This window comes from Spodoptera frugiperda, chromosome 15 (genome assembly GCF_023101765.2).
Source record: "Spodoptera frugiperda isolate SF20-4 chromosome 15, AGI-APGP_CSIRO_Sfru_2.0, whole genome shotgun sequence".
Classification (NCBI taxonomy): domain Eukaryota; kingdom Metazoa; phylum Arthropoda; class Insecta; order Lepidoptera; family Noctuidae; genus Spodoptera; species Spodoptera frugiperda.
The window spans coordinates 11,299,363-11,314,839 of record NC_064226.1 but is presented as its reverse complement, the minus strand read 5'-3'; the positions used below and the strand labels follow the sequence as shown (position 1 = coordinate 11,314,839).

Sequence of the window (15,477 nt, the reverse complement as noted above, 5' to 3'; positions counted from 1 at the left end):
GCCAGATCGGGAATCCGACATACGACCACGATTCCATAAACCTCGATCACACACAGTCAAACATAATGGTAAGATTATCACAATTCCGGAGCTGCGGACAACGTAAAAGGTTACCGGGGCTCCGGTTCAAAGCAGGAGAAGGAACGGGGTGCTTTTTAGTCAGTAACAGTCTGACACTCCCTCTCGCCTCACCCAAGGCGGGAGAAGTCATTGGATGATTTTCGCCACTCAAAAAAAAAAAAAAAGATTATAACAATTTATGGGAACAGGTTGTTGTGACTTAGTCAGGGATGGTATTCTATCAATAACTACGTTTTGACACAGCTGGAGCTGGTGACAGCAACATGTCGGGAGGTGGCGAGTCGGACGACGAAGACGACGGCGGCGCGGACGCAGATGATGGCTCGTTGTCGGACTGGAACTTACGTAAATGCAGTGCGGCCGCGCTCGACGTGCTCGCCAACGTGTTCGGCGCAGACTTACTACCTGTACTCTTCCCCATACTTAAAGAGACACTTTTCCATGAAGATTGGGTCATAAAGGTATAAAAAGTTTCAAAAACAGATGTCATGCACTTTGAATAGAAACTATACTATAATCCTATTTTTTCTGTAATCAGGAAAGCGGCATTTTAGCCCTGGGTGCGGTGGCCGATGGCTGCATGGGTGGTATGGTGCCACACCTTCCGGATTTGGTTCCATACCTGGTATGCTGTCTGGCTGAACGCAAGGCTCTGGTACGCGCAATCACTTGCTGGACTCTGTCTCGTTACTCACACTGGATTGTATCTCAGTCACATGATCTGTACCTGAAGCCTGTGATGACTGAGTTACTGAAGCGCGTGTTAGACAACAACAAGCGAGTACAAGAGGCGGCGTGTTCAGCTTTCGCCACCCTCGAGGAAGAAGCGTGCACAGAGCTTGTCCCCTACTTGGGCTTCATTTTACAAACACTAGTGTATGCTTTCAGTAAATACCAGCATAAGAATTTGCTCATATTGTATGACGCTATTGGTACACTAGCTGACTCAGTTGGTCACCACCTAAATAAACCAGAATACATCAACATGTTGATGCCACCACTCATCAATAAGTGGAACTTTTTGAAGGATGAAGATAAGGATCTGTTCCCACTTCTTGAGGTATGATTAAAACTATTACAGTACTGTATACTAAGTTGTTTGAATTGATATTAATATAAGTTTTGATTACAGTGCCTGTCATCTGTGGCCACAGCTCTCCAGTCAGGATTCTTGCCATACTGTGAACCAGTCTTCAGAAGATGTGTATCATTAATAGAACAAACATTAAATCAAAATATTGTAAGTAACATGTCCATTTTTTAACTTATTGAACCTCTTTAATAGACTGAAATTAAATAATATAAAAAAGATATAATGTTTAACCACTTAGATTTATTACATTTACATTATTGTAAAATGATCCAACTAAACTTGAGTAAATAGAACCACTTTTCCCTAATCTTATCAAATATCTTTCTGAAGTCATAAATACAAAATAATGATGACTCAAGTGATCTAATGATAACAAGCAGACATATTTAGGTTGCATAGTTATTGTTGACATATCAAGGACAAGCAAATTAATTTTAAAAATTCTTGACACTACTCATTACTTTTAGGACATCCTAAATAATATGTATGTATTAATAATGTAATGTTGCCAATATTAACTAACTGACTATTATCAGCATTGCTAACAAATTGACGGTCACTTCATCAATGCATCAATGCATATCCAATATAATATTAATCAAGTCAAGTATCTTTAAGTACTCAACTTTTTACTTAATAGTTATGTCCAGATTTATACAAATCAGTTAACTTATCAGTTTACATCCTAAAATTTATATGTTGGGCTTAAGGTTACCTCACAAATTGTGTAATAAAAATACGTAATTTATAATAAAATATAAGTAAAATCTCTGATAGTTAGCATGTTCAAATTTATATTTCCAGGCGAACACGCAAAGTCCAGAACAGTTTGAAGCACCTGACAAGGACTTCATGATTGTGGCACTGGATCTGTTGAGTGGATTGGCAGAGGGACTGGATGGCCACATAGACCACCTGGTGTTCAACTCCAACCTGATGCAGCTGCTCTACCAATGCATGCAGGATCCGATGCCTGAGGTATATCTTGTATGTGACTCTCGCTTATCTACTCACTGGGACAAGGGCGCATAGGGTATTTTTTCTATATCAAGGTATTATGGAGTTTTAATGTATTTCATCATTCATTTAAGCTTATTACTAATTTGGAAAATTATGTTTACTTGTTGCGTTGTCCAAATGTTGTTTTTATATTATCATTTGCATGTGTAGTTACTTGGTTTATACAATATACTCTAACAAATGGTTATTATATTTTACTTAATCTATGATTTGAAATTTTGAAGTTGGCAACACCACATACAAACATCATTTCAACATTATAAAGCTGAACTTCCTGTTTAGATAGAAAGATTCGAAGCACTAGCAAAATTCAGTATTTGCTCTTTCATTATGTTACTCAATGTTGAAATATTTTTTAACATACGAAATATATTTAGCTATTTGAAATTCCAAAAAATCCTTAAGTTTTGGATCAAAACTTGTGTTCATAATATAACACAATATATTTTATACACATAATAGTCACTCTCTAGTTTACTTACTGTTGGGCTTGTGAGGTACAAATCTTTGGATCGCGCAACTGGTTCTCACATTTTCTCATCTTGCAACTGAGGTTGAAGAATCACTTACTTCATCAACCAAAACCATTAATACTCATTGTATATCTTGTAACAAACAATTAACAGTAACTAACACTTATTGGGAGATGGGATTCTTTGTTTTAAATAGGAGCTAATATTTTAAGTTGTGTTCATCGTATCAGGTGCGTCAGTCGTCGTTTGCGCTGCTGGGTGACTTGACAAAAGCATGTTTCCAACATGTACTACCATACATACCCGAGTTTCTACCAATACTCGGCATGAACCTCAATCCAGAACTCATTTCTGTATGCAATAATGCCACATGGGCAATCGGCGAAATAAGTATTAAATTAGGTAAGTGTTTTACAATAGTAATTTAACATTACAATTGAAACATTGTTTCCACTCATCTGTCATAATATAATTATTTCAGGGCCTGAAACATCAAAGTATATCCCTCTAGTTTTGAGCCATTTAGTTGAAATTATCAACAGGCCTAATACACCCAAGACCCTACTTGAAAATACAGGTAAGTGATTGTGTTGATTAACTTAATTAGAAAATTTATTTTGTTGAAAAAAAAGAAGAATAACTAATAAAGTAATGTTTTATTTGCTAGAAGTATATCCAATAAGTGACTTGTTGGTGTCAGTCATGTTTATGTATACTGTTTATGTATATGTTACTATTCAATGTTTTAAATTGAGTTGTTGTGATGTTCATGTTTATCTGTATACCCCATTTGTGTTCGCTGTAGTACTCCCTGCCTATATCTGTACCTGGCAGATCATATAATATGTATCACAATACCTATATGTGATGATACTAACTCAGTACTAAACAACACATGATATATATTATTATTGTGTACCACTTCTTCTACAAAACATTATATTTATGAACATGTATTCTATTCATACAATTAATATATTCCACATAATAACACAAACAGTAGATTTTTTCAAAGCTTATTTATCCTCATCAATATTATTTTTTGTTTTTGGGGTAAATTGTAAATATAATGAGAAATAAAGTAGAACCGAAAGGTGAAGTGTGTGCCTGATGTGAAAGATGGCGTAGATCTCGCAGTGTAATCACCAGCTTGCATGAGTCCATCATGTTCTTTAATGTTCGTTCATCAATGTTCCACTATTACCTAATGTTTAACTCTGAACAAATTCTGGGCCATCTTTTCTCAAACATGCGATACTTATATAATTTGATTAATTATTTAGCAGATACGAGTGTTTCACGTTTTTCCATTTGTAACACTAATTTGTTGCTGTTGAATTATGTAATTTAATATGTTTTGAATGGTTTGTTGATTTGTTTTCTTGGTTTTGTTCTCGGTATGTCGTGGCGTGTAGCGATTACTATCGGTCGGCTAGGTTATGTGTGCCCCCACGACGTCGCACCCGTTTTACATCAATTTGTACGCCAGTGGTCTGTAGTCATTTTTTTATTATTACTTTATATTATATTACTATTACGTTTAATATTAAATAAGTTATTAACCGGTATTATTTCGATTGTGGATGGTGTTTGTCCATGGCTTGTTAATATTATTGTTTTGATATGTTGTTCCTGAGTTAAGTTGAACCAAGCATGAGAATATTAATTCTATGTGTTTATGTAAGGCCACACTTGAGGGACATAGATTTTGGGTGTAATTTTACCTGTTTGATCATTTTATTTTCAGTGCTGTACTTTATATGTGTTGAACACCATCCGCTTTCTAAACAATATAAACTATTATTTACACCAAACTGCAAGACAAATTGTTTGACTAACTTTCAAATGCAAACATGCTCATCTTATTGAATAATTTTATTTATTACTACTATGTCTGGTTGATTTTATTTAATATTATATATTTTATTTATAATTTGCTTACAGTTTGGAATGATCTGAGTTCCAATACCCATACAAATATTTTCGTGTGCCAGTTTCAATATTTGCTATTCACATTAATAATCCTTCCTTTGTTTTCCTCCAGTTTCCCTTGAATAATATACAGTTTATTTACGCTTGATTAATTTTCATCAATTTCTTTAGAATTTTTTATTACATTTTAGATTGGATGATTTTTCAATGCGACTTAATTATTTATCTAACATGTTGGCGTAACAAACCTTCTCAATTTAATTTACATGTTCATTGAGAAATCATCTAAGCAGTGATCGCGATAAAGCGGGCGACTGAGCTCTCTCTTACAACACTACATTTTCTGTCAGGTGCACCTCGCTGCGAAATATTCGCGATAACGACGAGAAGGACTCTGCGTTCCGTGGCATCTGTCAGATGATCCAAGTGAACCCAGCCGGGGTCGTACAAGACTTTATGTTCTTCTGCGACGCTGTCGCCTCGTGGTCGCACCCCAAGGACGACTTAAAGGAGATGTTCACCAAGATCCTGCACGGGTTCAAGAACCAAGTCGGCGAGGAGAATTGGCGCCATTTCACCGACCAGTTTCCCGTGCAGCTCAGCGTGCGCCTGTCTGCCATGTGCGGGATATAGACGTCAACACTGCGTTATGGTGAGTAGAGACCCGCGGGCATCTAACTAGTTGTTGGTGTTATATGCAGTGTGAGGTGGCGCTGACGCGGTTGTGTGTTGCAGGGGAACCAATGTCAGCACGGGTCGGGAAGACATTGAGGGTGTCGCAGCAGGCGCGGCACCCGCGCGTAGGGAACACTCGCTCGGGCCGGCCGCCGCCTGTCCGCCGCGTTATGTGCCAACACACTGACCTCACTACACTAGCGAGGATATTTACACATTTGTACCTATCGACAGAGAATATAATCTAGATTGTAAATTGTTACACTTCATTCTTCTGTTCGTACCTGAAATTATTTTTCGTTCGACGAGACGTACATGTAGAAGCGGCGTAATCACTTAATGAGTGTATTGTGCACCGAGTATAAAGTAATCGTAGCTTGGATGGGTCGCGCAGGTTCTGAACCGCTCCGCTCGGCTTGCTCGACAGACGCACAACGCACAGGCCGGGGCTGGTACACACGTATACGGTGCTAGGCTTTCTATTCGTATCTTGTTACATTCACGTTGCACGGTGCATGCTTACGTGCCTCTTTGTATAACCATCGTAACGAGTGTACATTCATTGGCCCTTTCTAGTTGTAGTTTTACTCACTAAATTTGGTAACACGGTGATTATTACCGAGTTAGATGTGGTATATCTACTGTAATTGCATGAAATTTAGAGATAGTTTCTAGTTTGTAAAGAAAGATGAGACGTGTTTGTTGAAAAATATGATTTATTCTTATTTTGGTTCTTGCAAATTTTCTCTATAGTTTAAAATGTTTTAAAACGACACATCGAATCATCAGAGTCTCATCATAGGAATTACCTTAACATGCAGTAGTAAGGTAAACATAATATTGATATCGATAAGAAAAGATATCGAATCGATACTAGTAACAATAAAACGCTAATAATAATGATATCGCGAGCTACTTGCGTAGTAGACATCGCAAGTGCTCGTATCGCCAGTCACATCGTTCGCCTTTTGCTCGTGATTGTTTAGCATAGGTCGACTGATGCCATTCACTGCTCAACACATACAGCACGTGTTTTAATTTATAATTCACTAACATAAATACAGCATAAATGCTATTAGTTTTAGTTGATTTCAAATAAACAGAGTCATTCGGTAATTGATTTTGTCCAAAAGCATTTATCTACACCCACTAGCTAGAGCATCGCAAATATATTTTATTACAATTTAAAATTGACGCGTTAACTTTTATTATTTTATGTAAATTACAAAGACTTAGTAAAATCGAGAATTTATGTGAACTGTGATTTGTGACTGGATTTTTTTTTTGACTAATATATGTGTATGATGATTTTATGTCTGTGTCAGTGTAGATATGATATACTGCTTTGATAGATTTTATGAAGGCTAGATTTCTGCTATATAATATACCAAATAGTATTTTTACGTTGTATATTGTTTAATGGAATTGTATGTGTGAGTTGGCCGGCGGACGGGCGCTTGCAGCGCGACGTGTGGTGCGGTCCGTGCAACTCTCACAAAGCTATATTTACACATTTTGTACTCGTGTGCGTCGTGCCCGCGACTGCCCGCTGCGCCGGTCAACTTTATCATTGATATAAACTACTATTTACGTGTATATTTAATTAAACTAATATTATGTATATGTAAATACATATTGCGATGTATATTATTATTATATTCAAGTAAAATTGTTATTTTTTGTTTTATAAAAAGCTAAAAGTCTGACTTTAAACACTTGTTATAATATCATTTAATTTTTTTTTTCAGATACGGGGTCTGAAATTATGTAGTTCGAATGAACATTAGCATATTTAACAAATTGCAATCGTAGTATAGGGAGCGTCGATATAATATGGTATTTCGGGGATAAAAAGAAATTTTAACATTCCGTAATCTAAATTCTGTCTTTTGGCTCAGTATAAAACTTCAGTGTCGAGTGTTGCTATACTTTTATGTTTTGCGAATCGCTAAATTATAATATTTAGATATACATATTATATATACACGTCGTGATTGTATCGAGTAGGAGAGATCCCCGATCCCAGAGCCCCGCTGAGTTCCTATCCTGAGTCCTGTCTAGTCCCATCCCGTGTCATGTGCCAACGAAGCCCGGAGACTCGCAGGTAGGTGTCGCGTCCATACGGTAGCTGTTTCACGTCTCGGTACCCGTAGGAACATTAAATTACTGTAGCTACCTTTCGGATAAATTTGAGACACATTGTTTATTTTTTAAGTAGAATCCATTTTATATCGATTATATGTATGTTACGGGTGGCCTCGTAATTTATTTTTAAGGTTAGTAGATTTTATGGTCATGATTTTTTTTAATGTAGATGTTTGTTTTTCCTAAAAAACCGTGATAATAGTTGGATAAGTGATCGCATGTGTGAATGTGTGAGTGAGGCGGCATTCGTAAGGCACTCCCTTCCTTGAGGCATAGTTAGTATTTTATTATAAATATTATAGTTGTATCGTTTGGACGAACATTAATTGTGATGCATTGTCGATATAAATGTAGGTTGTTTGTGTCGCGTTAAATTGTCATATTGTGTTGTGGATTATTGTCAAAACATGCGTACGTTGTATTTATTTATATGAATATTGTAATCACATTGTCCACGTTAGTTAATCATTTGGATTGAGCTTAAATTATATTCAATTACAGAGTTGAGCTCAGCGCTGCAAATATTTTTATACTATAGCATTTACATAGAGGATCATTCCGTTCATGTCATTAGAATGAGGTTCATAAAAAGTTTCTAGTAAACCCTTGCAACGGTCACGTGAGCCACTTTAGTGAACGTTAGGTTGACTATTATTTGTTGACCATCAGCAATTTTGGATCAGGGCTTAAAATGCCAAAATTATATCTCTAAACGTTCTGGTGACGTAGTCCCTCTAGTGAAAATATACATTACCGAATGCCATTAGATGGCCACCTCGACCGTACCCATCCTAGGCTTCTTAATTTATCAAACTCACTGGAGTTCTATACTTGTTTTATCATTTCAGAAAATATTTTTAATCTGTGTCCCAGTAACAATAAAACAAGTCTAATTTGTTACCCCTACATTTCGGTAACTACCACAAATTCAACGGCGCTTACTGTCTCTGTGGAAAAAAGAAGTTTTTGATTACTAGTAACAAAAATTAGTTGTCTGAATAATGTCCTTCACCCTTAAAGCATCATTGCTCATTGAGAGGAGATATCGGCGGTACGGATGACGGTCACTCATTTTACTGTAGGCGGGGGAAGACTAAACAGAAACCATAGTAATAACCGCAATTTCCATCGCAGAATCACAGAATTCATATCGCAAATATTATCTAACTGCGCCCGTGCTTGATCCGACTCAGTTATTTAAAGTTCTAAAAACAGTAACAAAATCTGAACACAATGTAGACAATGTGAGATTCTTATAAGTATTTATTCATCTAATAAATAATATTTCGCTAAATAAAACTAATATTATTAGTTCTGCAATTTTCGATTTAATTTTTTATCCATTATCCATACTAGGTATATATAAAGTTATAACGCATAAAAGTCCATGTTCTATATTATGTAATTAATATTTTATTATATATATATTATATTATTATTTTACTAGTTTTATTTACAAATCACTACCATTAGTTAGTTCTCTTACAAATTGCAATAGGAAATCTATGCGTGGAACTGTATCGTGAATAAAAATAAATATATTTTAAATACCTAAATGTAAATCCTTGTCACCTGTAGGCAAATGTGTAAGTTGTTACATAAAATAACTGAAATTGCAAATAGTATATTTGTATTGTAAAACCTACATGATTTCAGCAAGTCCGGTACAAATTTGCACACCTTAAGTTATAATTACCTAATATTTTGTTGTTCGTTTTACATAAAGTGAGTACAGATGTATGAAACGTATAATAGACATAACCTACCTCTATTTTAAGGCCTAACCCTAGGCAATTTGTTCAAAATTAACAATATAAAATTATAATTTTGGAAGAATATATTTATACTCACTTTTGAAATAAAAATTCTGTACTCATTTTATATAAGTAAAGTACTTATGTATTAAAACATACAAATTTAATTGTAAAAAAGATAACTACTTATGTCCATAAAGTAATCAAATGTTTTAAAATCAGGATCTGGTTGTAATATGATGACCTCACAATAGACATTCTTTTACCAAACATTTCGTTAATAAAGCACTCATTGTTCGAATGTTTCGATTTTTTATTTTAACGTTTGATATGCCCAAACAGAAATGTCCTGCATGAAAATGGTATTTTGAACCATGTAATGACTAACAGAAAAATTACTGTACGCCTATTATGGATTCTATGGAGAAAGATAGTTTTTGCCGTTGAGGCTGACTGTGAGGGGGTATGGGAGCGTAGGTGGTGAGTAAAGCTGCGAGTAGGTTCCTGCAGAGTAGCGCAGCTGGTGGGCCCGGCGGTGGCGGTGGCAAGGGCGCAGCTCCACGGTCTAATTCCACGTCCGCGAAAGCCCTGCGCCGACGGACACGCTCATTCCAAGCTGGATCATTTGAATATGGCCGGTCACCTGTACCCAAGTGACAACGTTATATTTTTTAGAACGATTACGAAAAGAAATTAGAACAGTGAAAAGGGGTAAAGATTTGGAAGAAGGAGATATCTAGTTCTGGTTAAATTTGTGAATTTAAATTGAATTTATCACTGTTTAGAGCCTGCATTGGTGTGTGACTTTAGTCCTGTAGTCAACTCAGGACTGCATCACAGGGTATTTTTGTCAATACACTAGGTAGATCCTATTTAATTTTATACTAACGAATAAGTCGAATAGAAGTACAGAATAAGATGCGGTTTTGCAGTTGAGTCCGGTCAGTCGGTCGAACCATCTTCGTGAAAACATCGTGAAATGATAAGGTTTGAATTTGAGTTTAAGTCAGTAGGTAACGAACGAACCGATGTCCGTTAAGTTTTTCGAAATCTTAGTAGTCTGTGTTTGGTAACAAAAAATCTACTAAATAGCTCTCATGAAATTGACAACGATATATTAAATTCAACTTTCCAAACGTTGAAATTAATTTGATTCAATAAGTGGTTTAAATAATAATGAATGATTTTATGTTTATAGATATGAAAAATGTTAGTGCAACCTGTTACTTTTGTCACGTAGCTCATAAAACGAATATTATCAAGATGTCATAAATGTGTAAAGATGTTGTTGGCACCCGCGGAGCTATCATTCAACAGGACGGAAAGACATGTTTACAGTCAACAGTATTGCTGTAATCCGACACCCCGACAAAGAGCCGCCTCCGCCTCTCTTGTAAAACAATCTTCACACTTTTTTAGAGCCCATAAAAATAGTTAAAAGAAATTGTAGTTTTTGTGTTAATAGACAGTGAAATGTTGCCGAGTGTTGGATGACAGCTTTTGTTCTGTAATGAACCGGGGACATTTTCAAGTCTTTAAATTTTTTATTACGACTCTATTTTCGTATTTTGAAGATGTTTTGTGCAACATGGAAATACCCATTTAACATTGACGCAATGAGTCAATTAACTAGGTATCATAAAGTATCAAAAAAGAAATAACTACATACTAGTACTTTTCGTCGGTATTTAGGGGTAGTTTTGGTCGTACCAAAACATTAATTAAGTTAGAGAAATAAAAAATGTAGGTACTACACGGGCTCGTTTTGCCTGCAAGAGTAAGGTAATAAGCGTATAAGTTACGTTAAGACGATTAGCTGATGAAAAATAATCTAATAAATTTTATCGTTTACTTCACAAACAAATGTTAGGAAAAACAACTTATCCACATAGTTTTTTGTTAAAATTAACGTTCCAAAGGAACAATGCCCAACCAACAGATAACTGAAGCTCTTCTCCAAAATATTCATTTAACTCTCCCGTTGTTCCAAAATAAATATTTATCCAGCTAATTCGCATTTAGCATTTCACGGGTGAGAAACGAAACACTCGACAGTGTCGGCTCGGTTACTACAATAACAGCAGCGGAGTGGTGTGGACACCCTGCTCTCTGTCACAGTATACATTACATTTCAAAATAACCGTTTAGAATATTATTTAGATATCTACACGTGTATATTGTACAGGAGGGTATCTAAGTAGGTTTATTGTACCTAACTACTTATGTAAGTCAGCCTAAAGTAATCATAATTCATTTGTTTTGATGTTTTTGTAATATACCTACATACAATATAAGTTTGCCACACCGCAAAATTATATTAGTAGCATCGATGGGCTGCGTGGACCACCCGGAGGACACGGTGGAGCATACAGTAGCGGTGTGCATGGGCTGAGCACCGCCGTGTCCTTAGGGATGTGATCGGCGACGGTGACCTCTCGCGTCCGGCTTTGGTTCAGGCCATGGTGCGGAGCGAGGGGGAATGGGACGCCGTCTCCTCCTTTTGCGAAGCAGTTATGCTAGCTAAGGAGGAGGCGGAGCGCGTGAGGGAACGATCCTTTTCACGCCCCAGCCGCCGCAGAAGACACTCCGGGCGTCGGGGATCGCGTGACGATCTCCGGCCACCGTAAGTGCGGGTCTGCGGACGGCGAGCAAGGGTAGCTCGCCGCCCAACCAGAACCAGACCCGTGCGTACGGCGCGTCGCGTTCCGCGCGCGCCTCAAAGAGCCAGACCACCACAGATGGGGCCCAGTAGGGCTGATGCCTGATCCGGAGCTGCGGACAACGTAAAAGGTTACCGGGGCTCCGGCTCAAAGCAGGAGAAGGAACGGGGTGGTTTTTAGTCAGTAAGAGTTTAACACTCCCTCCCGCCTCACCCAAGGCGGGAGAAGTAATTGGATGATTTTCCCCCTCAAAAAAAAAAAAAAAAAAGCATCGATGGGCTTTATAGATTAATGATTACCTAGTATTTACCTGTAACCATATTGTAATTGATTGCCTAGCAAGAAGTATTGCCTTCGATTTTCAAATTGTGACCAGATAATGGGTGGTACTCACTTGCATTAAATATGCACTATTCTGACTTGCCTTCGAGAACTAAAAGGCGTGATGCTGTTTTGTTTATCTCTGTATCTACTAATTCGATTCAGCACATCACAATAACATGTCTTGAGGCTTAATTTTGCCAAATGTTATGTGAATTAGGTACAAATCTCTTACCTTAATAATTAGGTACCTACAAAATACCTACAGTTTGTGTTTTATACCTATAAGTACCTAAATAGTCTTTAAGAACTGATTGATGAGTTTATGATGAGTAATCAATGTCAGTATCGAGTGATACAGGCCGTCAGGTTTACCCCCTCTGGTGGGCAAACTTTTTGCTTGGGAGGTCCAAAACTCGAGAAATTTCAGAGGTCTATTACTGTCAACTACCCTTTTCTAACGTGATTTTCTTCCGACAAGATTAATATATTTATTTTCATGGGCTTTAATTTACGCACGATTGGACAACATAGATATTTGTAAAATACCTGCCAAAATATTATTAACACATGCGCTCTGAAAAACGGCCTACGTTTTAAAGTATTAAACCAACAGGATTAGTAGACTATATAGGTAATTATTAACTCACCATAGATGGATGGCTGTACTGGAAATGTCCTGGTCATCTGCATGCACCGCAGTCGGGCGCGGTAAGCTCTCTTGCGGGCGGCTAGAGCAGCAGCTTCCCCGTCGCGAGCGTCTGAACTGCCAGCACCCTGCTGTCTGCGCAGTGCCACCTTTGGGAACACAAAAGCTTAGAATAACTTTGGAATATTCACGTTTTTATAGCTTAGGTAGAAACATAGTGCGAGGAAAATATGAACAGACGTGTGATCTTAGGTACCACCTAAATCTTAGATATTAACATCAACTCTCAACAGTATTGATGATTGGCATTGTAGCTACGTCACCTACCCAATTGGGAGTTGTAAGAATTTAGCTGCTGTAGATATAGGTCCTGTGCAAACGAGGGACTTGTGGCTTGTTCCTTGAAGTCAAAAATCCAATTCATGATTGTGTCACTGTATATCTACTATTGAAAAGTTTGATGAAGTCAATCGGGTATCCACGACTAGGTACTGCGCAGGACTTTCCTATGTCTTCTAAGTATATTAAGTTACATAATAATTACTTAATGGGTGTATGTACCTAATCAACACGAGTCAGTCTAAGAACGTGGATGAGGATCGCGATTTATTGTTAAATCGCGTACCTATTGTTCACCTTAAAAATGTGGGTACCTTATATCTACCCACCTAATTACTGCAAGACTCCTAATTTTCTAAGTCCCCTAAGCTGTAACCGAAACTATGTACTTTTAGACTGTGTTAAATGGAACAAACAAAGTTTCTTTACCTGAGCAGCCATGACACGTTGACGTTCCAGCACCAGCAGACAGCCAGGGCAGCGACAGTCCCGCCAGCGACACAGCCTCTTGTGCCCCTTCAAGCACGAGATGACTCCGTGGTTACGGCATCTTGCGCACTTCGGAGTCCGCAGCGCTTTCCGAACCGTAGTCTCTCCCTCACTAGAACCTTCGTTTTGCATTCTGTTTACCGCAAATAGTTCTTTAATGAATCACTACACTACTGCCTAATTCATGTTCAAGCAAGCAGTTCCGCGCCCACGGATCACAGAGTTATTAATGAGACGCGACACCGAGTCATGTTGACGCTGAAATATCGTTTCAGAGATTGACGGCTGTAAAGTGGGCTTCAAGTTTTAAAAGTTCAGTGGTAGACATCGCCCCGCCCTACGCGCCTTACGATTGGCGGATCAGCCGATGTGGGCGGGCGGCACCAAACGTTTTTTGTATTGTAAAGTTTTATTTTTCGGAGCAAAATGATACATTAATCGTTTGTTGTGTAATATTGAAGTGTTTGTAGTGTGTATTTTTAACATTATCAAAGACACATCTTCATAACGTAAACTGTAAAGAAGCAATAAACTTTTTTGTTTCCTATCGTTCTGAAGTTTCAAAGCTTTGATATCAGCAATTAGAAATCGTAATTTTGTAAACAACAGTTTCAATTGACAAATTATATCTATTTAGAACAGAATATTGGCACAATAATTGCTGTCTTAACTCATCTCATAGGGTTCTTGCTTTTGCTAGCCTTTAAATGTGAATTACAAAGTTACCTTTAAATGTGAATGCATAACAAATACCTAGGTCGCTAATAAAAAAAATACCTACTTAGGCCAAATTACACTCATTGCAGCGGTAAGTCCCCTCTTTGAGGAGTGGCTAGAGAGGCGCCACGGCGTCCTCACCTACCGCCTGACGCAGGTGCTTACCGGACATGGAAGCTTCGGTAGGTTCCTGTTTCTGATTGGGCGGGAGGAAACGCCCGGGTGTCATCACTGCGAAGACCGCCCGGAGGACACGGTGGAACATACGCTTGCGGTCTGCCCTGCGTGGGCTGAGCACCGCCGTGTCCTCAGGGATGTGGTCGGCGACGGCGCCCTCTCGCGTCCGGCACTGATACAAGCCATGGTGCGGAGCGAGGGGGACTGGGATGCTGTCTCCTCCTTCTGCGAAGCAGTCATGCTAGCTAAGGAGGAGGCGGGGCGCGTGAGAGAACGAACCTCCTCACGCCCCAGCCGTCGCGAGAGACACTCCGGGCGTCGGGGATCGCGCGACGATCTCCGGCCACCGTAAGTGCGGGTCTGCGGACGGTGAGCAAGGGTAGCTCGCCGCCCGACCAGAACCAGACCCGTGCGTGCGGCGCGTCGCGTTCTGCGCGCGCCTCAAAGAGCCATCAGACCACCACAGATGGGGCCCAGTAGGGCTGATGCCTAATCCGGAGCTGCGGACTACCTAGCGGGTTTACCGGGGCTCCGGCTCGACGGGCAGGAGTAGGAACGGGGTGGTTTTTAGTCAGTAAGAGTCTGACACTCCCTCTCGCCTCGCCCAAGGCGGGAGAAGTCATTGGATGATTTTCCACCCTCAAAAAAAAAAAAAAAAAAAAAAAGGCCAAATTACACTCGAGCTACCCAGCTTAGGATTTAGGTACTAGAAGTTAAGTCTTAGATTTGACTTAGATTCGGAGATTCAGACTTTTACTTTTGTTAAGTTCGAAAAACTAAGTTAGTAGGTATACAAACAATAAGTAAATAAAAACAGCATTTGTGTCGTGTTCTAAATTAAATTATTGTTTACCTACTTGTCTTACTTATCAATTTTCCAAAACAATAGATATGTATAGGAAAATTTTTCTCCGATTAGGTTCTTACTTACCTAGAAACATGAGAAATAGGT

The 15,477-nt window shown here is 38.5% G+C and overlaps 2 protein-coding genes across 4 annotated transcripts in view; one reads left to right on the top strand and one right to left on the bottom strand.

Annotated features, from left to right (window-relative positions):
• LOC126911519 (transportin-1-like) lies at positions 1-9,474 on the top strand (the record flags this gene model as incomplete). Of its 2 annotated transcripts, none has more annotated exon segments than XM_050699048.1 (10): positions 1-68; positions 325-542; positions 620-1,141; positions 1,214-1,321; positions 1,979-2,152; positions 2,898-3,069; positions 3,149-3,244; positions 4,083-4,158; positions 4,950-5,251; positions 5,335-9,474. In XM_050699048.1, coding segments are annotated over 9 exon segments (1,717 nt in total), but the record flags the coding sequence as incomplete, so codon positions are not given.
• The window catches only part of LOC118279319 (doublesex- and mab-3-related transcription factor 2), a 15,239-nt gene extending 1,313 nt beyond the window's left edge, over positions 1-13,926 (bottom strand). Inside the window, exons 1-3 of one of the 2 annotated variants that reach the window (XM_035598986.2) lie at positions 13,572-13,926; positions 12,805-12,952; positions 9,514-9,816 (exon numbers count right to left, since the gene is read on the bottom strand). In XM_035598986.2, coding sequence (XP_035454879.2) covers positions 9,569-9,816; positions 12,805-12,952; positions 13,572-13,763 — 588 coding nt within the window. In that variant the 5' untranslated portion in view covers positions 13,764-13,926 and the 3' untranslated portion in view covers positions 9,514-9,568. Of the gene's footprint in view, positions 1-9,513; positions 9,817-12,804; positions 12,953-13,571 lie in introns of those variants that run through there. The other variant, XM_050699049.1, reaches the window with a different exon arrangement.
• Between the last annotated feature and the right edge of the window lie 1,551 nt (positions 13,927-15,477).